The sequence below is a fragment of the Struthio camelus genome, chromosome 1 (assembly GCF_040807025.1).
Source record: "Struthio camelus isolate bStrCam1 chromosome 1, bStrCam1.hap1, whole genome shotgun sequence".
In the NCBI taxonomy this organism is placed as follows: Eukaryota; Metazoa; Chordata; class Aves; order Struthioniformes; family Struthionidae; genus Struthio; species Struthio camelus.
Genome location: NC_090942.1, coordinates 96,663,121 through 96,689,428, shown reverse-complemented (window position 1 = coordinate 96,689,428; position 26,308 = coordinate 96,663,121). Strand labels below are relative to the sequence as shown.

Here is a 26,308-nt window from a genome sequence, read left to right as displayed (position 1 = left end):
GCACTTCCCTTCTCTCATCACAAGGACTTGAACTAGTTCAGTGAGCAGAGAAATGCTCTTAGAAAAGCGACTCTCAGCTGCCATTGCTGCTGGGATGGTCAGTCGATAACAAAATACAGCCTTAAAGCAGACCCCTTTTACTATTTTTGAGAATACCAGTGCCAAAACTAGATTTGCCTATGTGACGTTGTTTCTCATACCCAGCTTTCAAAAGCCATCCTCTTGACCAAGAGCTAAGAACACACGTGAATACAGATATACACGCACAGAGCATCTGTCCAGTGCAAATTGCTGCAATGGATTGATAATATTTACTGGTTGTATTTGTACTTTTTATTCCCTATTTGTTGCTACAATATTTTGCAAAGGGAAACAAATATAAACCTTTACAACTAAACCCCTGCATAGCCAAAGCAGTTCCTTTCACACTTACGGGGATAATTACCTTCACAGTTAACAATGTCCTTCTTTAAGGGGCACTCTGACCGTTAGATACCCTTTCTGGTGTAGGAGAAGGAAATGTTTCAGTTGGTGTCTCAGAGTCCTGTGAAGGTTGGAGAAAGATACACCCATTTCTTCTGCTTAGGAGAGTGATTTCTTCTTTTAGGAGTGCTGTCTCACCAGCCACGTAGTTGAACACTGACTGCAGCCGGGCTTCCTCCATGGTGTCAGTACTTTGAGGGCCCTGAAATTCTGCTCCCTGAAAGGAGAGAAAAGCTAGCTCCTATAAACCATGGGAGAAGGGATGCTGGGAATTTATTGCAAGCAGGAAAGGGAGGTTCTCTCAGAGGCAGATCATGCTTCATGACTGCTCTGCTCCTCAGTCAGAACTACTCAGAAACCACTGAGTGAAGGACCATTAATTTAGGCTCAGACTGTCACAGGTGGCTCACTCATTCCCTAGTAAAGAGCAAAGAAAACATCCTAATTCATTTGGTTGTCTCCATACAACAAAGGAATGGCTTTGACTTGCTGCAAGACTCTTTCTAATTAGAAGTAGGTAGGAAGCAAGATCGGTTTGTTTCAATGTTAGAAAACAGCTAAGTGAGAAATTAATAGAGAAACTCAGGTATGGCCTACTTCAGGATCACATCATCCATCTACCTTTCAGTAAGAACTGGAGCAGCTATTCAGGCTGTACCATTAGGCAGTATTAGACTGAACTGCTGACTGCAGAGCAAGATGTTAGACCAGAGAACCAGGAGGGCCAGATAAATGCTTATCTATTTCTGAATAGTCCCAAACCTGCAAGTGGTACAAAGGCTAAAAAGCTTACTAGATCGTTCCGTAGTGAATCCAGCTTGGTTTCAAGTTGCTGCTTTTCAAGGCAGAACTGGTTCAGCTGCTGCAGCTTGATGGTGTTTTCTTTTGTCAGCATCATTAGCTGCTGCCGCAGGTCTAAGATTCTTTCCTAGAAAGGTATGAAGGGGTGAGCCAGAATAAGAGATAATAAAAAGTGTGAAATAAGGAAGAAGTGCCAGGCAGGAATATAAGCGTCACAGAAGAGAGGTAGGCACTTGGACAGCCTCTGATCTTGAATGCACCAAGTGATCCTGCAATACCCTTAGTACAAAGGTTTTCCTTCTTTATTATTATTTTTATTATTGCAAATGACTCAGCAGTTAGGCAAAGGGTGGGAAAGAGAAAACAGTTAGATACATTGCTCCTCAGTATGCGTGTTAGGTATTAAGCTGGTTCCTATGCCTGTTGCAAGCTAGCAGAGCAGAGGAACAGAGAAGGCTGCAGCTGAGTTTCTGCTCTGAAATTTGGCTCTCATGTCCAAATCCAAGGGGAAACAGCAATTCTCTGCAGAGCTACAAACATAGATGACCAGGAGAGCAAGGATCTGCAAATGTGCTTGGACACCCCGTTTCCCCAAAAACAGACTATTAGTGTCATGCTGCACAAACCTGCAAGGAGCAGGTGGTTCACTACAAACCTGCTTGTGGCATTACCAAAGTCAATTATAAAAGTTTTGAGCCAGATCTAGATGCAAGTCCAGTGTCCTTCAACAGAACAAAGGAGCAGTGAATGTCTCCAGGTAGGCTGAGCCCAGAGTGTGTTGCCAACTAACATGAAGAGGAAAAAGTAGAAGTCAGGAAATGTATCAGACATATGTATAAAGGTGATGGTGTTCTACTGCACAGGGAAAAAAGTTCTTAGTCAACTTAAAACAAGAAGATATGATACTTGCTCATAGAGTGTTTTTCTGGATCCACCCCGGGCTGTTTTCTTATTTTCTCTCTCCATATTTATACACTGACAGACAACAGTGGTGCTTTGTGAGGACAATATAAGACTGCTGCCTGCACACTATCATAGGCCCTCCAGATACTCATGCACTTTTCATACCCCCAGTTACTGGAGTGTTGCACAGTCTAACCTCCCAGGCATAAGGCAGGACTGCTCTACATTCCGAGGGGTTCTCACCAGACGTAGTGTGAGGAGGCAATAGGTGCTGAATGCCAGCTGAAAGCTAAAGAAAGCATTCTGGTAGAACCAGACATAGAGACTGAAGCAGAAGGATGTAGCTGAGGAAAGTTGAAACAAAAAAAAAAAAAATTAAAAACAGGTCAACTGCCTCCATGAAAAAATAGGCTGTGTTGCTGCAACTGGAGGAAAGGTAGGAAGGATGATGAGAAATAAGAGTTGAACATTATGGTCTGTTGATGACAGGTGGAAAAAAAACAAACACGAACATGTTAACCAAAGATTTTAGTGCAGTTATTCAGCCCCAGGCAAATGAAGCCTTAATAGAACAGCATCATCATGCATATCCCCTCCTCCTGTCCTTGTTCCTTACCTCCCATTCTTTGAGTTCCTGGGAGTGCACATATTCTTTCTCCATCATTTGCACCTTCAACTCTTCCAAGTGCGTGTTAACAGAGTGTGCTTGGAGTGCTTCTAAATCAACAAGCTGGCCAAACTTTGTCATCATCAGCTTGTTACACTTCTCTTCCAGTCCTAACAGAAAGGGTATGGCACATGTTTTAGAAGTCACTTTTGCTGGTTAGTAAGGATTTATGGCTCATTCATAGCTCCTTTTGTCTGAGCTCTTTGGTACTTGCTCTGTAATAAATAGTTCATACAAAGCCATACAAAGCTCACAACCGAATATTGCCATTTTTGCCTGCCCCTGACCAAGCCTATGTTGACACCAGGCCACATGCCTGACCAGTCCTGGTCAGTCAGTCCCATGCTGAAGGCTATGTAAAGCCTTGGCAGGCCCACAGAGGTGGGTTTGGCAGTACCAGATGCTTGAACATCTTTGGATTTGGACATTCAGAAATTGTTTTGAATAGGGCTTGTCTTGTTCTTCAAAGGAAGAAAGAGGAAGAAATTGCTGAAAAAGCTGGTGTGTCTTTAGAGAAAGTACTTTTTCCTAGCAGTTCTATCTTAGAGCCAGAAATAGCAATTGTGTGTCCTGATTTCCAGTGTTTCATCTTAGTCATCTCTCCTTAGTTTACTAAGTTTCCATATTATATAACACAGCCTAACAACTCTGCAATGCTGGAGCACTACCACTACTTCATCAAAACAGTCCACTCGATCTGTTCTTTCTGTTTTATTTTCTGCAATAACCAGCTGGGACATCTGTGTGAGCATAAAGATGACAAGCAGGTGATGAGCTACCAACACCTACGTAGGGACACAGAAAGAGCGCTAATATTCTGTGTTGTTTAAAGTGTTTGTTGCTCACGTTGAATGTTTGCTTCCATCTCCTTTTTGTCCTGGAGAAGGTGCTTATGTTGTTGCCGAGCCTTCTTATAGATCTCTCTCTGCATTATCTTTTCATTCTGTAAGTCCACAATTCTCTTCTGCAGATGCCCCAAGGACTGATTAGTAAATACCAAAGCTTGGGATAAGTCATTAGGTATCTCCCCATCAACCAAGTACTCCACCTGCCAGAAACAGCCATAAGCAAGACTGACTTTTACTTTTTAAGGGTGCTGGTAATCTCTCTGGATAACAAATACGTGAGCATTAGAGAACTATCAAGTCAGGCAACATTAAACATAGAAACAACTCGTATTTTTGGCCAAATAATCACTACCACTCAGCAAAGCTTAAAGGCTACTTAGAGTTGTGTGTTGATTCTCTGCGCATAAAGTTGTCCCTCATACAGCATCTGGAACTGAGGGGGAGGGAGGAAACCCCTACTGAATGTCTGCCTTTTTGGATGATCTAGGAGCTCCGGAAGTGCACAGCCAGGCATGAGACACTTCCATCTTTCTTACCAATGTGTTAATTAAGGGAGATAGAGCAAATGGAGAGAGCTGAGCTTGCCTCAGAAGTATTTCAGCCAGAACAAGCAGAGAGGCACATGAGGCCTATCTTCTTTCTCTGAGAACCAGGCTCAACCCTAAGGCAACAAGAGCATTGTCTTGAGTTTTCCTCCTCATTTGCTACTCATCAGCCATGGAATAACAGCTATATGGATGAATGCATTGCATCCAATCCAGCATTCTTGAACAGGGCAAAACACCCATTAGTTTCAATTGAGAATTTTTTTTTTTTTCGAGGAGACTATCAACAGGCAAAAACTTGAAGAAAAATCCCATGCCAAACCTGTAAAATGCTTGAAGGCTACACACGTTTCAGCAATGCACTGACCTGCCTGTCCTTACCCATTCTCTGTCAGTATAGGAGTAGAGAAGGAAAAAAATCTAGAGGAACAGCAATATGAAGCTCAATTCATAGCACTGTCACTCCAAGGAGAACGAAGTGAATCCAGAACTAAGGATCCCCCCAAAATAGTAACACTATTGTCTAAAGGTGCATAGACTATTTTGCATCTGCCGAAAGTAGAAGCGATAAATGCAGAATATGTGTATTACCTGATGAAGTTTTAAAGGCACAACTACATGTAACTCATTGAGTCTCTGCTGCTTTTCCCGTTGAAAGGCCTCCAGTTCCCCCTCTGCTGTGTCCAGGCTGGCTTCCACTGCTTTTGCCTGCAGAAAGACAAATTGTGGGCAAGCATAAGAATTCTGTAGTTCTCAAGTAAGTGAGGCAGCAAGGTTCTGTGTTAGAGTCCTTGATCTGAAGGGAAAGTTTCACTAACATGAGAACATGCACCTAGTCAGGCAAGACTCTGTGCTGAATACTTCAGTGCACATACACACACATAAATGTCTCTTTACTGGAGAAGCCCTGTACGGATCAAGAGACAGCTGATTTGTTTAGTATCTAAAACACTTCTTACAGGGCCTGCAAGATATTTTGTATTGTGTTATGCCTGGAAATGCTTATTGATTCTGCATGAGAAAGAAACAATTTAGACTCAAATGTCAGACCCCAGGGTGAATATGTGGCAGCTGGCACTTAGGAAAGCCTTCAAAAACTAAACAAAAAAATGTTGTAAGTTAAGCATGTTTGATGGGACATTTTTGAGACACAATAAAAGGGAGCCTTGCATAATGTTACTTTGGCAGAACTCTGTCAATCCCGGATAACCTTTTAACTTAAGATATTTTTGAATTAATACAAATCAAATGTCTCGCTGAATAGAGAAGCTGAGAAAAAGCTAAAAGAAAAACTGACACCAAGTGAGTTTGTTTAATTATTACTGTGACAAAGAGCAAAAGATAATTAGAAGCAAAAGAAATAGATGGAAGAGCTGGGTTTTTTTATCCTCCACTTATTTGAGCATGCATTTGTGTTAGGACAAGGACACTCTATTCACTCCATCCCCATAAGCATGCACACAGGATAGGCCAGGCTACACCAGGTGTTGCATCTGAACCAGGGAGGCCAAATCCTGCTGCTGCATGAGGATTAGACAGTTGGAAAGGAGCTGGACCTAAAACCTGGATCCAGCCCCACAGCAGCTGAGGTTGGACCACCCTGATTTACCCGTTTCAGGGTGACACATGTTGAGCCTTGTGCTGTGGCTGTGAGGTTGCATCCTGCCTCCATGCTAGCATGGCTATCTCTCCCCAAACTGAGGCCCCTTGAGAGGTGAGGATTTTGGTTTTGAACCTCAGACAAATTCAATAGCATGGTGTTCTCACTCTGCTGGAGGCAGCTGATACTTGCTGAGAAGAGGACGCACAGTACCTTTTTGGCTAAGGCATCGTATTCCTTTCTGAGGTTATCAGCAACTTTCTTCTGCTCTATTAAAGCATTCTCAATGTCTAATCGCTCCTCACGGAGCTGGATGGTGTTTTGGAAGAGTGCCTCATCACAGTCTGAGAAGGAAAGGGTCATAGGATAGCTTAGTTTCATTATGACTGTACTGCAATTACAGGCTTGAGCTAGTTGCTTCTCCTACTATGCAGGTTGCCCAACAATCCCCATAATAACGACATGCTCTTGGTTCCTTAGAGCTTTGTCAAACTTCAGCCACTTGGGCTGAGTCTCTCCATGATGGCGGCTGAACATCTTGGATAGGTATTTTTTTCTTTACATTCAGTCAAAATAGTTTGTTTCCAGAAATAAACATGCACCAAAAGCAATACTAATCCATATGCTCAAAAGTTAGGTTGTGTAACTAGTTCAGTCTCAGTAATTAATGTGTGTTATGGTACAATCTTCAGGTATATGAACATGTAGTTATTTATCCATAGCACCTTTCAGTATAAATGATGGACTTACTATGTAAATCGTTTATAGCTCTATTTGCTAAGGCAGCTGGGGTTCATAGGACCCGTTTCATTTGTTTCACACTATGGAAGATTTGTGAATTTCCGTCTGAGGCAGTAACTTCAGTAATACTTTTCCAAAGAGCATCATCAACCCAAATCAGTTGGCATAATAAAAAGAAGTCAAATAAAGCACAAGACAAACTTCACTTAAAGACACAAATATGAAAGTGCAAGTGCAGCTTATTATTTCATCATTAAACTAGTAATTTGGACTGTTTCAATAAAAAGTAAAAATCTCTATTTCTTTTTCTAATTAAACGTTGGGAAGAGGTAGATGAGAAGTTAATCAAAAATCCAATTTGTGAAAATGAGGGCTTTTAAAATCCAATTTAAAAAAATACAGTACGGCAATTTGATGGTAAATTCTAACTGAAAATAAAGCAGTGTTATTAAGTGGTATTGATATATCACTCAAAGATTTAAAAAGCATTCTGAAGTAGGGTTTAGGGGGCTATTTTAAAATTGTTTAAACACTACTGAAGTCATACAAAAAAAAGAGTTGCTTGCCTTTGTTGAACAAATGAATGAAAAGGATTTTGGAAAATAAAGCTCCTAACCATTCAGATAGCCATCAGAGACAAGCCTAGCAACGGGCCATTGCTGCATAAATCCGCAAGGTGGTAACAAAGAGCTTAATTTAACACCACTTGAGAGAACTCCCCTGCACAGGCATCCAGCACAGAGAGGCAGCAGGTTTCTGGAGAGCATCTGCAGCCTTGTTCCAGCTCTGCTCCCACGAGGAGCATCTTCCCTCCAGAAAACAGCCATGCAAGGTGAATGGTCCTTTACACAGAGTAATTAATTCTTAGCATTCAGCTAAGTTTTACTTCTTCCAAACATTTTAATTAGGGTATTCTATACCACCAGCGGTTTTCATTATCTTCACTGAGGTTCTCTAAGGAGAAAGGTTGTGCTCAGGAGGAGCGAGCACGTTCTGACCCTTACTAATGGCATTAACGTGAAACAATTAATGAGAAAAATCTGTGCTTTCATCTTAAATACACAATATTGCACATAAGGCTAAACAGGCAATCAATCCAGGGAAACGATGGCTTAGGTACCCTTTGGGCAAATGGAGTCATCAAAGATTTCATCTTCGGATCCTGAATCATCTTCATCGCTTTCCAAGCTAGTCTCTTCATCGCTCTCCTCTTCACTCTCATCTTCTTCATCTGGAAGAAAAGAACTGTACTGCTGGCTTGCAGAAGACCCACAGATGCCCTAGCTGTGCACTATGCTGATGTGCTGGTGAACTCATCCCCAGTAATCCAAGAAAGATTACCCTGGTAATACGTGGGTCCAAGAACCTTTTGCCTATCCCACTGATTTGATGATTTTACAGAAAAAAGTGAGGGGGAGAGATCACCCAGTACCACCAAATGCACAAGTAAACACATGCACATTTTGGAGGACTTTCCTCAAGGATTTTTCTTCTCTTCCTATGTGCTAGCTATTTGGAATTTAAACCTTGCAGGTTTACCATTCTACTACAGAGATTAACCAGCCAAGTAAAATGCACAGAAACACAAAAACTGTCACAAAAGCATCACTGTTGCCTCTACTTTTTTGCACATCCTGTCACTCTTGAAATCAAAAATCAAGTCAGGGACAGTGAACATATATTTTAGCTTGATAACGCTACCTAGCCTTAACAGTTTAAAACCTAGTCACTAAGATAAATGAAATCCTTTCATAACATGTTTAGCCCAGTGACTAATGGATGATTGTAGATTAGGTTTATGATCTCCCATTAGTCAATGGATAGAGTAAAGGAAAATGTCATGAACATGGCAGACTAATCACTTATCCACAGCTCCCACTGGTAGCACATATGAAGTAGTTATTCAAAGCTTTGCCTCTTCTTCCTACCAATTATCAATATATCCCCTACACTGACATACAGGAAGTAAGTTTTAAGAGCTGTCATCAGACCAAATGCAATCATGCCAGAGGCTGAATTAAACTATTTTTATAATTCAAAATGGCTGCCACAGAATGTGATTTTGCATATAAGCAAGAGCTGGGTAGGTCTAATCTATTTGGTTTTTTGAACCAAGCTGAACATTGTGTGTATCTAGGACTCCAGGTAGGTTGAGAGACATTCACTTGACAGCAAGGAAGTATGTATAACAAATCCATAAACTGGGGGGGGGGGAGTTCTCCAACCTGCTTCTCTTTCTACTTCTTTCTTTTTAATGCGCTTGATTTTTTTCTTCAGAACCTTGGTCAGGAAACGGGCAAACTTGTTATTTTCTCCAAGGGATGCTTGGAAGGTGGTATAAAGAGCTTTCTCACAGTCCTGAAGCTTTGCAATCTCATGCTTTCTATCCTCCATCTGTGCAAGACAGCTGTTTAATTTCTGCTATATATAAAAAAAAAAGTTCTTAATTTGTAGTATATGATTTGTCACTAATTCCACATCACTAAGTACCCATTAAAATACAATTATTAAGGTTCAGAAAAGTTTAACTAATTGAAGTTAAAAGTGACCATCCCAGGTTGATTATTGAGAGCTTCTTGTTTCTCAGAATTAGCACCGGACACTGGATCGGTGCTAAAGGGAAGCAAAGAGATGCCACCATTTATTTTATGGCTTGTTTTTGTTTCAAGCTACTCATTAGCGGTATTATTAAATCCAGAGACACGTAGACTACTTACTTGCATGGCCTCCTGCTCACTGAGGAGAGTGTTAACGCGCCCCTGTAGGTGGTCTTCATGTTTTTCAAAGTTCTTCAGGAGAAGCAGCTCTTCAAACCACGTGATGTGGCACAGGTCAGCACATTTCATCTGCACATCCAGCTTTAGTTTCATGTGCCGCAGGAAGCGGAGTTCAGCATCAAAGTTGATCACCAGTGCGTTGATCTGGAGCATATGAGAAAGGCGCACCAGGGATAGGGAAAGTATTAGGAGTGAAGCTAAACATGTAAAGCTAGAGAAAGAAGAAGAAGGCGGCAGAAACCCTCTCTTTGCCACCTCAAAAACTTGCCCATGTTACTTACTATGAACTCCTGAAGAGTTTAGAAAGACAAAGTTAAATCCGAATGCGTCTTTGTTCTCAGCACAACACAAGAATCACCAGAACTTCACAGAAATGTTTCAGTACCTCCCCCAGTGCTCAAGGACATATTTTACCTGTCACACACACACGGTGTTCTACAATAGCCTGAAACCGTTCATGGTAACAATCCTAGATATAGCAATAAATACATTACTGTTTTCTGTCTTGACGTACTTCTCTCAGAATATCTACCAGATCCTTTCGTAGGCATTTACAGCTAAATTTGTACTAGCAGCTGCTAACAGGAGCAGCTATGTGATGGTCAGAGCAGCATTTGGATGTTCTCTCAAAACCTTCATACCCTAGGAACACAAAGGTGTCTGTGATGGGTTAGACCATAGACTCAAAGGCCAAAAGAAGATGCTTGAGGAAAGAAGATAAGAGGCAGAGCAAACAAGTGAACAGTGATCACCTTCAGCATCCTCTCCTCTATACCCTCCTAAACTCTGACTTTAGAGACATCCTGAGCCTGAAGTAGTATGCTTGCCTTCAACAGTTTTGAATTGATTTTTTTTCCTGAGTTTATCAAATTGTAGCTTCCCCCATCCCAAATTTAAAAGTGCCAAAATTTAATTATTGTTGGATAGAAAAACTACTCCCATTTGTATCTTTTAAGCCTTCTACCTGACTGTTTGATTTGATATCTCTCCTCTTTTCAGAGGCAATTCCCATTCTCCTTTTCTAGCAGTTCATGATTTTGTCATCTCTGTCACATCCACTCCAGCTGCCTCATTTCCTGGCCAAAGGTGCCTAGGGTATGCCTTTTAAAGAAACTTTTCCATGACGTTAAGCATTCTTGTTACTCTCTTCTGTACCCTTTCTAATTCCACAAAATAAGTTTTGAGATCAAAAGGTCAGGACTACTCATGTTATCTGAGTGCTGAAAACATCGTGTGTCTATGAAGGTATTGTGATACTTCATTTTTTCCCCCCCATCACTGTCCAAATAATTTCTAATATTCTGTCTTTTTTGGCCACTGAGCTCATGCTTTCACAGCACAATCAATAACAACTCTAAGATCTGTTTTTCAACTGACAGTAGTTAGTACAGCCGTCACAGATAGGGATTTATACTGATTTGTATTGTAAATTCACTCTAGATAACATTTTCCTGAAATTCCCAAAGGCAAGAGTAGCTGCAGCACTGAGAGAGAAGGAAGAGCTTTCATTTTATTTCTGATAGAGTGGGGTTGTTCAATCTGAAAAAATTAACTTTTGGTGTCCTACCCTTTTAATCAAGGTCTCCTGTAAGTACACATTTCTTATCTTCTCCCTCTTTAAAATTTCCAGTTCCATTTCTGTTGGCTCTGCCTTCTCAATCTCAAAAACCTTTGGCTGCTCTGTGACCCCAGATGATGCTATTTTCATTGAGCGCACACTTGCGCCCTGTGTCATAGGCTCGGTCTCTCTAATGGAAGGACCATGAAGGAAGCTCTCCCTGAAAACACCAAATGATGGAGACCCTTCCAGGTGTTCCTGGAACTTTGCCTTGGCCTCCTGCTCACGTTTGAACTTCAAGAGGATGTCGTTGTCAAACTGGAATTTTTTTTCTGGAACTTCATCTGGGTGTAACTGAGGGATCGGGGGAACAGGGAGCTGTTCAGATAAATCCAAAGCTGCTTGCACGGATTTCAGTTCTTGCACTAAATGCTTGATTTCCTCAATGATAGAAACCTTGAGATCCCGCAAAGACATGATCTGCTTGTTCATATTTGCTTTCTTCTCATGGATCTACAATGAAAAAAACAATTTTAGTAGGACTCCCAGGGACACTTAACATAGTAAGTGATCTCCCCCAAACACAAGTAATGGATAAATGGCTGCTCATACTGACTTTCCTTCTTTTCATATTAGCTTTCTTTTCTGTACTTTCTCTGCATATCAGCATTTCTTAGACAGCTGTTCTTCAATTTATAGTTTTAGATTCTTTGGGGCCACCTCCCTTCTCCTTCACAGAGGATAGCCAAGGTGTAAGAGGGAAAATGAGGCTGCCTCCATCCCTTAGTTCTTGACTTGATCGGCGAGTTTATTAACATGAGTTGCTGAAGTAGCGCAGAAAGCAGGCAGAGACTGAAAATTAGCTGTCGTGTTTTAGAAGATCAGTCATTTGGGCTATCTTTCATTAAATATAAAGAGTATCTCTGATTTTGATATGTGGCCCTCTATTCAGGCAGAGAGAAATAGACTAATAAAGAGAAAATTAGATATCTACAGTGTTTTGCAAAGCAACCTTTATGAAAAACACTACCAAATGCACAGCTGTACAACAATTCAAACTTCTCTGATACAGTCTTTGAAATAAAGCAGTTATCTTATATAACCTCAAAGATACAAGCAGTCCTCCACAAACGTAGGTTCAGCAAGATGAGATATGAGTCTTCTATCTGTGAAGGTGAAGCTGAAAACACAGTTACTGTAGGTCATTAGAAGTGGAACAAATGTCTGAATTTTCAAAGCATAGTAGATAGCAATATTAAATGCAAGAAAGTTGCATTCTGCAAGCTTTTCCAATTGGATAAAAAACACTAGACGTCCAAGACAAATTCTCTCCACGCCTTCCAACAATCCAGGGTCCCAAAGTCAACTCAGAAAACTTTGGGGTCAGCTGAATATTCTTCTCCAACTTGAAGATAAACATCCACTAATCTGAAAAGTGATGCTTACATTAAAAGTAAGAGGTGTGAATTAAACAGCTGAGTGCAACAAAACCTATCAGGAACATCTTGTTTGCATCTTGACTGACCTGTAGACAGATCTCAGTAATAAAGGGGTACTGTATTCATTTGCTCTCTTCACATGAATTAACAATACATGTGACCTAACATATTAACACATTCGGTAGAAACTTCTCTTATCTTGAGAGAAGAAAGCAACCCTATATAGCAGCCATCTGAAGTAATCTGAATCCTGCATCTGTATAAACCTGGGATTTACAACAAGAACTATTCCCATTGCTTGCTCTGGCTTCTCCTACTGGATTATGTTAACCACTGGGTACCATGTAACATCAGCACACAGTGAAGTACTGAAGCCTGGGCATGAAATTAAGCTGATGCAACAAATTCCTTGAGATTGTAGCATTGCCTCTGTAATGCTGGGACCTCGCTATCAAAGCAACTCAGCCTAGAGTAAGCCTGAGATTAGGCAACAGGTTCACAAGGATAAGACTGGGGAAGATTCAAGACATTTTTGTAAGCAATAGAGACACTGTATATTTTTCATATTGCCATACTTAGACAAACCATGCTGAGAAGAGGCTCCTTTGTCAGTAAGCAAAGCAAGAAATAAGCCTCCATGCCAAAAAGCAACTAGACAACACCAAGTCCAGCTGATATATTTCTTCATTGTTCTTTTAGCTAAAGAAATTTGTCCTCGCTCTTCTGCACTCTAGCAAAATAAAATGAAAAACCTATGAGTTCCTATGTGAGGAAGAAAAATAAAAAAGAAGTCATAAGGAAACCAACCAAAGGTACTGCATAACATTTGAGCTTGTTATGTTTTAGTGGTTAAAAGGCACATAGCAGGTGTGGGGGTCCTGTCACAGGGAGGTAGCTCTAAAACATCTGGTTTCCAAGGAAGATTCCACTTCTCAGCACCCAGAAGCAACGATCCCCCAAGTGCAAATATGAAGTGGTCACTCTACAAAGACCCGTCTTTGCTCACATCCCTGTTTCTACATAGGTATTTCTTGGCAGGGATTATTTAGCTCAGTATTTTATGGGCAGCATATCAGTGACTAGACGATAGGATTTATTTGAAAAATTCGAAAGACAGATGTTCCTGCTGAAGTGCGGGAAAAGGTTAATTCTCCTTCTTGCTTAAGAAGACAGTTACCCTGGATTGATTCAGGCTTGAGTTTCATGAAGCACTAACAGTTCATAAGAGAAAAGCTGATTTGTAACTAAAGCTGACTTGTCACAGCCTGTCCTTCAAGGCTTCCCACATCCGACTTGATCTCCTTTCAAAAAATGCCTTCAGGGACTAATATGCTATCCTCCTTCCTCCAAAAAGGGGAGACATTTTCACACCAGTGAATCAGTTTACATACCAGCACTTCCAAGGACGCAAGCTGCCTCTTCTTCCTCTTAGCGTTCATGCGCTTGTGTTCAGGGACTCTGTAGTCAGTGGCAGTCTTCAGCTTATAATCCCCCATATTTTCCTGCGCTTCTTTGATGTCCTGTGCATCTTTGGGATTCTCATAGTCATCACTAGGTTTGTTCTTGTATCTGGTAGGTATGAAACAAAGCAGAGCGTTAAGACAGTAAGCATATCGATGAAGAAGCAGGGTCACTTGATACCTTTTGATTTGTGCAGCAAGGGAGGTGAGCTAGGGATCAAGAGGGAATCACACAACTCTTTCAGAAACCAGTGGCTACTTCAGGAAGAATAGCTTTGCACATTTGAAGGAAAACCTCACATATATTATTTTTCTACCCAAGAACTTTTATAATGTAGACCTGCCGTGGGGACAGGTTAAACCCTGGCACTTGAACTGAGTTCTAGGTTTAGAGAGTAGATGCTGCTCCTATTATCAGGCAGCTGTGTTTCAACACTGCCAGGCTGCAGCAGAAAACACCTGATACTACTCTCTCTCTTGTTGAACTGTTAATAGCTTCAAAACACCTTATGCTCTGACACTACCTTGGCTCCATTTCTTGTGATTCATCTCCTAATGAAGAGCTTCTGTACTTCCACAAACAGTCAAAGATTTCTCATCCCCCTTTCTTGTCTCCCAAGATGGGAGCCAGCACGGAGCGCAAAGGCATGTCACAAACCCACTCTCAAGTAATGGACATGATGTTAGTGCAACTGACACATCCCAGCTGTTGCAGCATCTGCCTTCTGGCACTGGTCAGGTTACCTGAGGGTTGACCGTAATGGTCTATTGGGTCCATAAGCCATCATCAATTTAGCCCCTCTCTTACCCCCTATCTGAAGATGCAGCTAGGTAGCTGAACCAGTGATCACCTCAAATTGTTTAATGTTTTAGAAGAGGAATCATGGTAACTAACTGAAAGATTTTAATCCTCACTTGAGACTCAGAGGTATATCAAAGCTCATAAATTTTAATTATATGCATTAGAAGAATAAGAAACTAAGCAGTGATATGATAGCCCTGTATGATGGCTAAATAGAATTATTTCACCTCGGACAACAAGCAGAACTAAAAGGGCACAGGTTCTGATCCAAGACTCACAGTTCTTCCCACTCCTCCTTCCTCTTCATGATCTTAGCTTTGGCCTTGTCAGATTTCTCAACAATTCTTTTGATTTGCTCACGTTGGTTTGCTATAAGACGTGTAGTCACCGTTCGTACCTCTGACTTTTTCAGCTTTTCCACCTCCAACTCCCCCTCGACAACTCTAGCAGCTGGACCAAAAAATAACAACATGAACACGTAAATACTGTGCAACACAGTGCAGTCCCAACTACTGGGAACCCTCAGGACAGGTCCTATAGAGCTGGTGCAGATGAGGATACTCCACTACAGTGAATGTTCTGAACGCATTTGAATTCTTTGAGTTCTCTCTTAGTCACACCCTCCCCACACAGTTGACAGACTATTGCCGACATTGACTCAAATGTGGAAAACCATGCATGTTACTATGTAACATACTATAATTCCTTTAACTTGGATTCGGGAAAATAAACTGGGATGAAGGACAGAAGTCATATTACTGATAAGCTTTAAATGATCACCAGTACTCCTTCGCATATGCACTGTCTTGCTCTCAATCTCCCTTTGTCCTATCTCTTTCCATTCTTGTTTAAGTACTGTCTTCTTCCATGTCTCACGCTGCTTATCTCGGTAGCATTTCTCAGAGATTGCTAGGAGTCTATACGTAGAAACCTTATGATTACTTTGAATAGCATGAACAACGACAGTGTCAAATTCCAGTGAGTCCCGAAACCTGAAGAACCAAATTAGACAAAACTGATGTCAGCAGGAGCAACTACCATTTTTCCGTCTATGACCAAAAGGACATGAGAAATGCAGTAAACTAATTACACACGCAATTATTACAGATAAATACACAAGTCGGTAACTAATAGCACAATGACATCCAATACTGTCTATTAATTTTCATCCAATCTAGGAATGGAGATGCTCAAGAATAAACGCATTAACTGTTCTCTCTGTATTGAAACTTACACCTGGTTCTTCGAGGGAGTATCTTTCATCCTCCATTAAGGAGTGGTTAAAACAAGTTCATTCAAATCTTCTTGTCAGCAGAAGACCCAGTGTTACACACACTATTTCATGAAGGTATTTCTGTTAGCATGTATAGTTTTTATTTTTATTGTATATTTATTTTTATAAATTCATCTTCTGCTATAATATATATATTTAAGAAAAGAAACCAAAAAAATGCATCTTGCACTTAAACTTATGTTCCTGAGAAAGTTCATTTCACATCTGTAAATTGCATAGAGTACATCATGTTTTCAATGACACTAAAATATCCGACAGACATGCACCATGCCTGAAGAAAAAGGGGTTCATTTCATAGATTATTCTTCAAAGTTCAAATAAGCGGTTCTTGGATCTTACTGAATCTACTGGCAAAAACACAGGGAAATTTATTCTCTGGGAAAAAAAACCACACAGTTTTATTTGTATAGAACTGAATGAGAATTAAGTTACTTTCTTGATTTGCATATCTGAATTCTGACCAAGAATTCAAAAGAAGAACATCCAGATATCAACGTATACTCTTGTTGTGTATGTCCCAAACCAAATAAGAATAAAATCATAACAGAAAAGGAGAAACACTGATTATATATAAAAAAAAAAAAACATATTGCATTCTTTCTCCTTCTGGCAGATACAACTTAGTAGATGATAAGCCTCATGCAAGGTCAGAAGGAGAGGTGGAGGAGAAGTGGTACTTACCGATTTTGTAATTTCTGCAGTCCAATCAAGTGTTTCTCCCGCTCCCAGGCCATCTCCTTCTGCACTAGCTGGATTCTCTGTGCTGTCTGCCTATCCAGCTCCTCAAAGATCCTATGATCCATCTCATACTGCTGCAGAAAGACAGAAAACCCAGTGTCAAAGTATCTTGGCTGCAGGGTTTTGGTATGAAATGTTTTTGCCCAGATGTCAGAGTTCCACACACATCAGAACAATCATCTACTTCAGAGGCTATTCTGTCTTCACAGAGAACCAAGTTTCTCCCATATGCTTTTTAAATGGCATAAATCACAGGCTATGATTTGGAACTGCTGGCAAATCACATATTCATAGGATTAGCCTGATCCACAGGGTTTGACATCTTTGCCCTTACACACTGGGTAGCAATATTTTGGAAAAAGGAGCCTCTAAGGGTAAATAAATCTTATGAAAACCATATGTACCTCTCTGTGCAGCTGCATGTGCTTTGGCAATTCCTGATTCTTTTGAAGCAAAGAAAGAAACTCACGTCTCAGTGCACTTAACTCTTCTCTTTTCTTGTTTTTTTTTTCTTCGGCTTCCTTCATTATCTCTTCATACTCTTTTTTCTGCCTGGCTTTCTCAATGCTGAAAATTCATGAAAAAGAAAACAGCATTATCTCTGTGAAAAAGAAGACAGATAATAGTTTTTGTAACCTTTAGCTTTCCTTGATAACCTTAAGCTCCCAGTGAACTTAATTGCTCTGGAGGTAATTTAGAACGAAGCACTAGCCTTTAAGCCTTCCAGGGAGAGGCTTACTATATATTCGTACAGCCCTAGCATCATGGGGCTCTGACCTTGGCCATGTGTTGTCTCTGTAGGCTGAAGTTAAATAAGTTTCAGAATATCATACCTGAATTAATTCCACAGAACAAGGAGAGGAAATGGAGGGAAAAGCTGACCTTGTGTATAATGAGAGAATGACCCAAACTCAGGGTGATCAACTTCCCGCTCCTCTTAGGAGGCGAGAAGAGATACGTGGTTGGAAGACAGCGCTTGGAAATCTTTCTTCGTTATCCAAGCACCTCTAACCTGTAGGCGTTGGGATCCTCAATGTCTTCAGCAGCCTTCTCCTTCTCAAGACCGCTCTGGAATAAAAAAATTTTCTTGCCTTTAAACAAGCAATAATAGTTTTAACAGATGATAAGACTGTTACAAACATTAAGAGAGCTCCCACTGCCTCTCACAAGTCAGGCAATGCTTAGAACACCAAAAGAAACCTTCATGATCCATGTTGCTATATAGGCCTTAAAACCAGGTTTTAATGTTTCAAGAAAAGAAAAAAAAAAAAAGCTGTTCTACCTGTCAAAGAACTAAAGAAGCCTAGTTCTTATGGGCAGAAAACACAAATCTTACATCCTCCCCTTATCCGTTTACCCCAACATGACTGCGTGTGCCAACTTCATTCTGTTCCCTAAGATCTTTGGTTCTCCACTCTCCGAAATCCAATACTCTAGTCTTCCCTCACTGCCAGGTTGACAAGAGACAACACATCCTGGGCTAATTCCAAGTTACATGTGAAATTCATCTGGTTTGCTTCTGCTGAATGCAAAATAGATTCAAAAATGTTATCTGTGAAGAATGACAGATGGATGGACACTGCAACTGCACAAGCCTCATTTCCTTAGGAAATCATGCTCTAAGAAGGGGGAGGGGGGCCCTATCACCCTGCGGCGAATACAGTCGTACTAAATTGATCTGTAATATAACTCAATTAGTTTCGGAAGATTTGTATTTGATTCTCTAAGAATTTCACTAAGTTTAACGATGATGGAATTTTAAAAATCTTCCACATGACTTCCAACTAAAATAGATACTTAATGAAGATTTACTTTGATAAGGAAAAACTCGATTAAGATAGTCATTAAGCAATGTTGCTAGCCTGAACAACAGAAATTGCACCCAAAAAAATCTTAATATAGAGCTACGTACATATTCAAAATGATAAAACTACATATGTATAATATATATGTGTATATATATATATGCTTTATAATTGTATATTAATCACTGCTTGTGATACTGGCGATAACAAGGAGCTGAGACCATGGTTTCCAATCACTCATTCAGTCCAAGAAAATCATTTTCGAGTCTATTCTCAGTGTTATATTTTCTTGTGATATTGGTAAAAATTCCAACTAGTCATGAGCACTTCTAACAAAATGACTAAAATCATAGTTGTCCTCGAACAGATAATTTCCCCTCCGTCTCCCTTGCTAAGTATCTTTCAAAAAGTAGTTTCCAACTAACACTGAAAATATTTACAAGTTGATTTTGATTATCTTGACATTTTAGAGAGTTTTAAACCACTCAGAATGTAGATCAGCTCCAAAATTCATTGTGCATTACAGCACTTCCTTAGTCAACAGCTCTCACTGCTTCTTTTGAGTTAGATTTACTTAATTCAGTGATTCAAGGAATCTTTAAAATGTGTGCAATTTTGGGATGATTCAGTAAAGTCAGAACATTTCAGAGGAGATGAGCTGAAGTCTTGCTGCTCTTATGTTTTATCAGAAGGACTGTTATCAAGCTCCTGTGTCATCTGTTCAAATCTGCTAAAGGTAATGAGCTGCACAGTGATTACAGAACACATGTAGAATCATTACTGCTGATGCTGTACAAGACTGGAAAAGCAATAGGAGCATGCGGTGCTGTTTTGCAAATTTTAAAAATTCAGCTTGTCAATTGTATATTTATTGTACCAAAAGCATTGAGAAACTATATGTTTGGCATTCTCCAACACTATTTCTAGATCCTCCATCCAGAACAGATTGTACTTTACTGGAATTAAATCCAAGATAGATATTAAATATGTGAAATCCTTGTGGTACTTTCATCCTAGGAACATGCATGAGTATACCTTTGAGTGGGAAAAGAATAGTAGATTAGTTTACATGAACAAGGCAGACTGGTTTTGGAGTGATTCATAAAACATACAGAAGAAGCAATTCAGACATAAGGGCTGTATATTAGGAACTGTTTTGCATGAGATCTTTTTTTAAATTGTTCTGGAAATCTCAGCGTTTGATACGAAAGACCTACAATCCAAAATAGTTGAACTGGGTTTTGCCCATCTGTGGCAGTTTCACAGTAAATAAGCCTTATTAAGTGAAAGAAGGTAGCTAGGAATGTATCTATTTAGAATTGTTCCGGAATCAGAGCTGTAGGTCTTCATATGATCAAAACATTCTACCAAAGAGTTGGGGGAATCTTCATTTAGTGACTTACCCTTGGAGAGGGGATTTTGGCTTTTAGCTCTTTGTGAACATCCTCTGGAGACAAGATGTTGAAGGCAAAAATGTTTCCATCTCCACCACAGGTAATCAGAAACCTGTCATCATAACTAGAACAGATCCCCTGGATCTGGCCATAATCATTGTCATGTATATTGAAGGACCAGTACTCCTTCAGGGTATTTGCTGAGAGGTCTTTGTCTCGGAGAGGATAAACACGCAGTCCACCGTTCTGCATCCCACAGAACATCAACAGTCTGCTAGTACTGCAAAACAATGAACCAGAAACAGTAATAGAAGGTGACCTGCGATGAGCAAGGTCACAGCTCAAAACATGATGCTTCTGAAGAAGAGCTAATCTAGCTGAATAAATGAAGCTTTCCAAAGTTCATAAACTGGGAGTAAAGTATTTGGACCATTTAAAATAGGGATGATGCTACTGCATACTTTTGGCAGGCTAACTGGCCTCTCCGGAATACTCTAACACTTGCTGGGCATCATGGAACTGCTCTCAGTCCTGAACTGTGCAAGGTAACAGAGACCAAGTTTAGAGCTGGGAAAACTCTTTTTTCCTACTCCTAGTAGGAATGCAGTTGTGCGTTAAAGTTCTTCAGATCTAAACCTGCCTCCTTAAACTCAGATCACACCTGGCCTTATAGGGAATGTAATACTGAAAGCCTGCTAATAGTTCTCCTTTTCATTTGTACAGTTCACAGGATATCCTGACAGGCCTGTATTCTCTTCACAAGAGGGATGAGCTGCTCTCTCACTGTTCTCCTAGAGGGCTAATTCTGTCTTCTCTTCGCTGAGCAGTGCAGAGACCTGGTGCTCTGGGGATCAAAATTTGCAATCCAGTAAAAACAGTAGCAGAGACTTCTAATGGTTCTCCTGGAGATCGACAATCTAAGATGTTTATGGCCTAATTAGTACCTAATTATCAAAAAGTTAGACATTTTATTGTGTTAGCTATAGCGTGCAAATATTTCCATTAGGAATTCTAAAACTTGCTCCCAGGAAATTAGGGACAGCTCCTGCATACTGGGAGTATTGGCCCACAGTCTTTAAAAAAAACAAAACAAAACAAAACAAAAAAGACAACGCAGTGTACTATCCTCTCTCCCAAGTTTAGTTCCACAAGGATTTATCACGAAATGCTGTCACTTTTTTTTTTTTTAATACCAGAAGGAGATCTGGTGAATGGGATTGTCATCAGCGTCATCCATACGAATCACCTCAAAGGGTTCATCTTGCCTGTTTTCAAGATCATCTTGGTGCTCATTTGAGGAGAACGCACAATGATAGAGGAACCCAGAGTCGTACCCACCCTGAAGAAGAAAAGGACCACAAAGAAATGGTGAGAACACTGAAACAGCTGACCAAGTAAATGCAATTTTATGAATAGTTTTTCCTTTCCTAAATGTCATTAGAAAAGATCTACTATAGGTGAAAAAATGTTACTTCCAAACATTAGCGATTCTGTTTTGCCACAGAGGAAATCCATCATTGTCATTACAAGCCATCCTACCACTAAGTTAAGACTCTGCTTTCTGCTAGTGAGGAAACAGGTTAGTCTTTGTGCCCATTCAGGCCTCACCAAGATGACTGCCAATTGGAAATTTATGGAGAATCCGAATGGAGTGGCACTACTGATTTACTTCAGAAAGACCACTGAAACCACCAAATGAAAGAGAAACGTGCCCTAGAGATGGCAGGTTTCAAATAGCTGTTTTCTAAGATATCCAGATATGAAGGTAAGGTTGCCACAACACGCAATCCCATAAACATGAAAAAATAACTGATTTACCAAGGAGAGCCAAAATTTCCCTGGTGCTGAATAAAACCCACAGAGGATGGGACTGGGCTCCTCTGGTACATAGAGAAGTGGCAACGGCTCCTCTTCTTCAGGTTCCTCTTCAGGCTCTTCTTCTATCTGCTTTCCCATCTCCTGTTGCTGCTTTATCCATTCAAGCTTTGCTTTCTCCTTCTCCTGCTTTTTTTTCTCTCTCCGCGCAATCTCCTCTTCCAGCTATTACAGCAAGCAGTGAAACATGAAATCAATGCATTCTACACATTACTGACTGAAGAAGTCTCATAAATGAAACATAAGGTCCTAGAGTTATATACAGAGAATATCTAAAGAAATCTCTTTTCCTTCAATTAAGCAGAGATGAAAATAGACCTTATGCGAGTCTCCAATGGAAATGTCCCCATGTTTCCCTCCTCCCAAGTATTTTGACTCATGGTCCTTTGAAATAGAAATCACTCTTCATGAGATGCAGACCTCAGCATTTCTTCAGACAGATTATTCTCAATTTTAACCTCTATTAACATACTACTGCCGAGCTTCCAAACTCTGTCCTCTGCTGGCTGAAGAGAAAGACTCTAAGCTGGAAAGCTGTACTCGGATTTTCAAGTTCTAATGTATCATTGATGCAGAGTAAACAGAGAAGCTGTAAAGGCTTATCCTTCTGAACACTAAATGGAAGACTGCTGACATTGGCAAATTCATACAACCTTTTAAACCTTCTTCCTATTCAAGCCTACTTTAACATAAACAAATATCAAACATTCTCTAAAAAAGGCTTTTCCAAAGAAGATATTAGATAGAAAACCATAGAAAAAGGTCTAATAAGGTTCTCAGGGGGTCATTCTTTGGCCTCAAGCAGGATCACCTAAACCTTAAATATTCCTAGCAGACGTTTGTCTGACCTATCCTTTAAAAAAAAATCTCCTGTGATGGAGACTCTACAGCTTAACTAACCTATTTTAGTGCTTTACCACCCTTATTTTCGAAAACTTTCCTTATACCTTATCTAAAACATCCATGTTGCAGCTCATTAGTTACTGATCTGTTCCTAGAAGAAAAAGAAAGCAATTAATATTCTTTCTCTTTGCAGAAACCTTTTCTGCTTTTAAAGGCTGATAGTGTCTTGCAATAGTATTCTTCTCTTTTGATTAAAACAAACAAAAAAAAAAATCAGGAAAGCACTCATATTCTTTCAATCTTCCCTTACACATCATGTGTACTAGCCTTGTGATCATTCTTGTGGTTCTTCCTGTAAGGAAACCACCAAGAACTCTTTCTCCTGAATTCTGACTTCTCCCTAGTTATAATGAGAAAGGAGGCTTTGCCTGACATTCAGTGAGGTGCTGCTCAGAATACAGGAGCAGTTGATAGAGAAAGCAGTGAAATCAGAGGTTAAGAATGGAACCAAAGAGTTTGCTGTGATCTGGTGGACTGAACATGATGAATGAGAGCCTGCTTACTGGAGCTCTGCTCCTGAGCCTAACACCAGATTACTTTATAATTTCATAAAATTAACCATTGCTGAGAGCAGGCATAGTTCTTCCTTCGGCCCTGTATTTCTTCTAAAAAGCTAGTTCTCATTCAGAAATGCAAAAATTTCAATACTGAAGGTTGTTCTTTCACATAAAAATTGCCCTTTTAAAGTTATTAAAGCGTGCAAAAAAAATTAGGAATATTTAACTGCAGAAAAAGAATGATTTTTCATCTTTGCCTCGAAGTAACCAAATTAGTGTTTTATGACTGTTCAAAGGAATTTCCTACAGGGACAAGGTCAACCACAAAGAATATACTTCTTCCCGAAAATTACCAAAATGAAAATATTTTAAGAACCAATGTCCTGTGCTATCCTTCGCTATCACTAATGTTATCCTCTAATATTAATTAAAATGCACATCATGCATTTTACAGTCCACAAACGGACTGCACTTGGCCTTTCCCTCTGAGAAGCTTACCAAACATGCCATGCTGCAGTACAGAGAACTAGAAGTTTTGAGAGGCAGCTTTGACCTCTGGTAAAGAGGAGAACATGAAATTCTTTCACAGAAGAATTCTTTACCTTGATTCGGGATTTAATGCTGTAAAAATGGAAGTACTGTGTGGGCAGCTTTCTGATTTGATAAGTGGACACCGTGCCCTCTTCCTCAGGCTGAGGGACAGGAACCTGGAGAGCAAAGCCATTCTCACAGAGGACAAGCAGAGTACTCTTCACCTGCAGAAAACCACATAATATACAAGCATGGGGAAGATGTATAAATAGAATTGAAATAAAGGAGAAAAAGTTAGTCAGAAGATGTACAGGCACAAAGCCAAACTCCAACTAGGAAGCGTTAACTCTAATTGTGTTCTTATTTAAATGGACACATCTAAATGGACACCAGAAACCAGGGAGCTTCTGTTATACTGTGTATCCTAGGCAAAACTAATGAAGTGAAGACATGCTTGCCATATACAAAACAGCTATCATTCTGACACTGTTTAGCTTGGAAACAGCATAATGATATTTTGGGAGCTTGCTTACTTTAAAGGATGGACCTGACCCAGAAGTTAGGGGCTGAGGTTTTGTTTTGACAAGCGCATGAAAGTTCAGATGTTTCTAAACTATCTAAATCCCTTATATCTTCAAGACTGGGCTGGGAATCTTGCCAAATGCTATTTTACCTTGGGTTTTTTGTTTGTTTGTTTGTTTTAATTGCTGTACCTGCCACGTCCTTTAAAATGCAAAGTTAGGAAAAACAATTGAGGTAAGGGGAATAATTAGTGTTTTGAGATTTTAAAAGGCAAGTCTGTATTTAGTTTCAATGTTCACAGGCTAGCTAGAGAAGAGAGAGAAGCCTATTTTATCTGACCCCTGATTAACAAAGTGCCAAAGTGGCATACTATGGGAACCTGAACTAGCAATCATATTATTCTTGTGTCTATAAAACCTCAATCTTAAAACTTAATCTTTAATCTTTAAACTTAGTCTTTAATCATCAAGGTGCTTATTTTAAAGAAAAAAAAAAAAGTAGTGCAAAACACTTAGATGCTTCAAGTATGTTTATTAAGTGCCCACATCTAGCACTGGAGACCTGACACTGGCAGACAGAATTGCTCTGTCATATCTGACATATCAAATACATAATGGGTGCTTTCCTACTAAATAGGAATACCTTGTCTTCAAGGAAAGGACCCAAAATGCAGCTGTGAAAGCGAGATTTGTCATTTCTGGAGTAAGACAGAGTTCATAGTAGGAAGAGTTCTTAGGCCAGCAGAGTTTATGTCATTTCCTATGTACAAGCTACAATAGCAAACATTCCCCACCGTGCACTAATATAATCGCATCTCTCCGGGCACTTTGTCAGTATCAAAATGCCATGACAAATAGCCCCTCTAAACAAGATTACTGGACCAACAAAATTTCAAATGTTACTCTAACCTTCTCAAACTTTAAAAATAAGCCTTCGTTAGCAGGAATGTATTTGAGTAAGTGACTGACTACCCTCAGGCACAGAGTGGGAGTTCAGAGAAGCACCGAAAAGTTTTCTTTATATGCTCTGAACACTTTGCCTGCAATTGCAAGTGCATATTTGAACGTCGGAAAGAGACACATGCAATAATGCTCATGTAACTCTTTTACCAATAAAATTTAGACATTTCAAAAGCTACAGCACAAGCTTGTTTCTTCAAAGAAGGAACTTAAGATGGTGACCAGAATTTTGCGGTTTACATTTGGTTCCGGTCTTGATTATCCAAAGTCCAAAACATCTGCAGAGTGACTAAACTGGACATATAGCTAAATGGAATCTCTCTGTCATTCTGAAGTAGCCTGAAGAACACAGCAGCAAAGAGTCTTCTATATTGTCTACAGGGAACATGGCTAGGGTGATGACTCTTCATCTATTTTGATCAGAATTTTTTTTCAAAATAACATTCAAATACTCTGGGAGAGGAAACAAACAAACAAACAAACGTTCACTACTCACATGAGACGGTGGAGACCACTGTAATGCCTGCACAGGCCCAGGAACACAGATGAATCCAATTGGCTCATATTTGTCTTCAACAGCAAAAAAGAAAACTGTTTTGTCTTTACTCTGAGAAGAAAAACAGAGATGACTGAATCAAAGCCTATCAAAAAAGTGTGACAGACTGTATGTACTCCATGGAATGCACATAGTTCAAACCATTTGTGGCTAGACAGGGGAGTCCTCCACATGCCTTGGGCAAAAAAAAATTCTGAGTGCCTTAGAATTTCCTCACAATGATGAGGAAAAATCCTACCCGCCTTGATCCAGGGACCTGAGTATACCCATAGGAGGCCTTAATTGCTCTGATGAGCCTCACTTGGGAACTCCACCCACGCATGTGCTGCCCCTCGCTCCAGAGGCTACTTTTAAGCTTAGGCCCAGGCTCAGTCGTCATACTAAGGTTGGATCTCTGAAGCACTCCCTGAGATATTGTCGTTATCTTTTGCTTTCATTTAAATTTCTCTCATCTCCTTTAGCTCAAAATTGAGTAGAGGTCTATGAGTGACTCCCCTCAAACATTTACTGAGCAATGCTGTCATACACCTGCTTATTACAGAGGTGGTTGTTAAAATAAGACAGCACAGCCTGACCTTCCTCAGATAACAAGAAAACCCAGAATTCGTGC

General features: G+C 40.1%; 1 protein-coding gene across 1 annotated transcript in view; it reads right to left on the bottom strand.

Moving 5' to 3' along the window:
- Window positions 1–316: 316 nt before the first annotated feature.
- Window positions 317–26,308, bottom strand: part of CFAP44 (cilia and flagella associated protein 44) — a 44,275-nt gene continuing 18,283 nt past the window's right edge. Inside the window, exons 15-35 of the mRNA XM_068959344.1 lie at window positions 25,639–25,749; window positions 23,733–23,885; window positions 21,674–21,895; window positions 21,049–21,194; window positions 19,865–20,135; window positions 17,669–17,724; window positions 17,061–17,223; window positions 16,600–16,730; window positions 15,405–15,616; window positions 14,903–15,074; window positions 13,754–13,931; window positions 10,933–11,436; window positions 9,306–9,509; window positions 8,814–9,009; window positions 7,709–7,819; window positions 6,061–6,191; window positions 4,839–4,955; window positions 3,701–3,902; window positions 2,804–2,964; window positions 1,277–1,411; window positions 317–700 (exon numbers count right to left, since the gene is read on the bottom strand). Coding sequence (XP_068815445.1) covers window positions 470–700; window positions 1,277–1,411; window positions 2,804–2,964; window positions 3,701–3,902; window positions 4,839–4,955; window positions 6,061–6,191; window positions 7,709–7,819; window positions 8,814–9,009; window positions 9,306–9,509; window positions 10,933–11,436; window positions 13,754–13,931; window positions 14,903–15,074; window positions 15,405–15,616; window positions 16,600–16,730; window positions 17,061–17,223; window positions 17,669–17,724; window positions 19,865–20,135; window positions 21,049–21,194; window positions 21,674–21,895; window positions 23,733–23,885; window positions 25,639–25,749 — 3,807 coding nt within the window. The 3' untranslated portion in view covers window positions 317–469. The remainder of the gene's footprint in view (window positions 701–1,276; window positions 1,412–2,803; window positions 2,965–3,700; window positions 3,903–4,838; window positions 4,956–6,060; window positions 6,192–7,708; window positions 7,820–8,813; window positions 9,010–9,305; window positions 9,510–10,932; window positions 11,437–13,753; window positions 13,932–14,902; window positions 15,075–15,404; window positions 15,617–16,599; window positions 16,731–17,060; window positions 17,224–17,668; window positions 17,725–19,864; window positions 20,136–21,048; window positions 21,195–21,673; window positions 21,896–23,732; window positions 23,886–25,638; window positions 25,750–26,308) is intronic.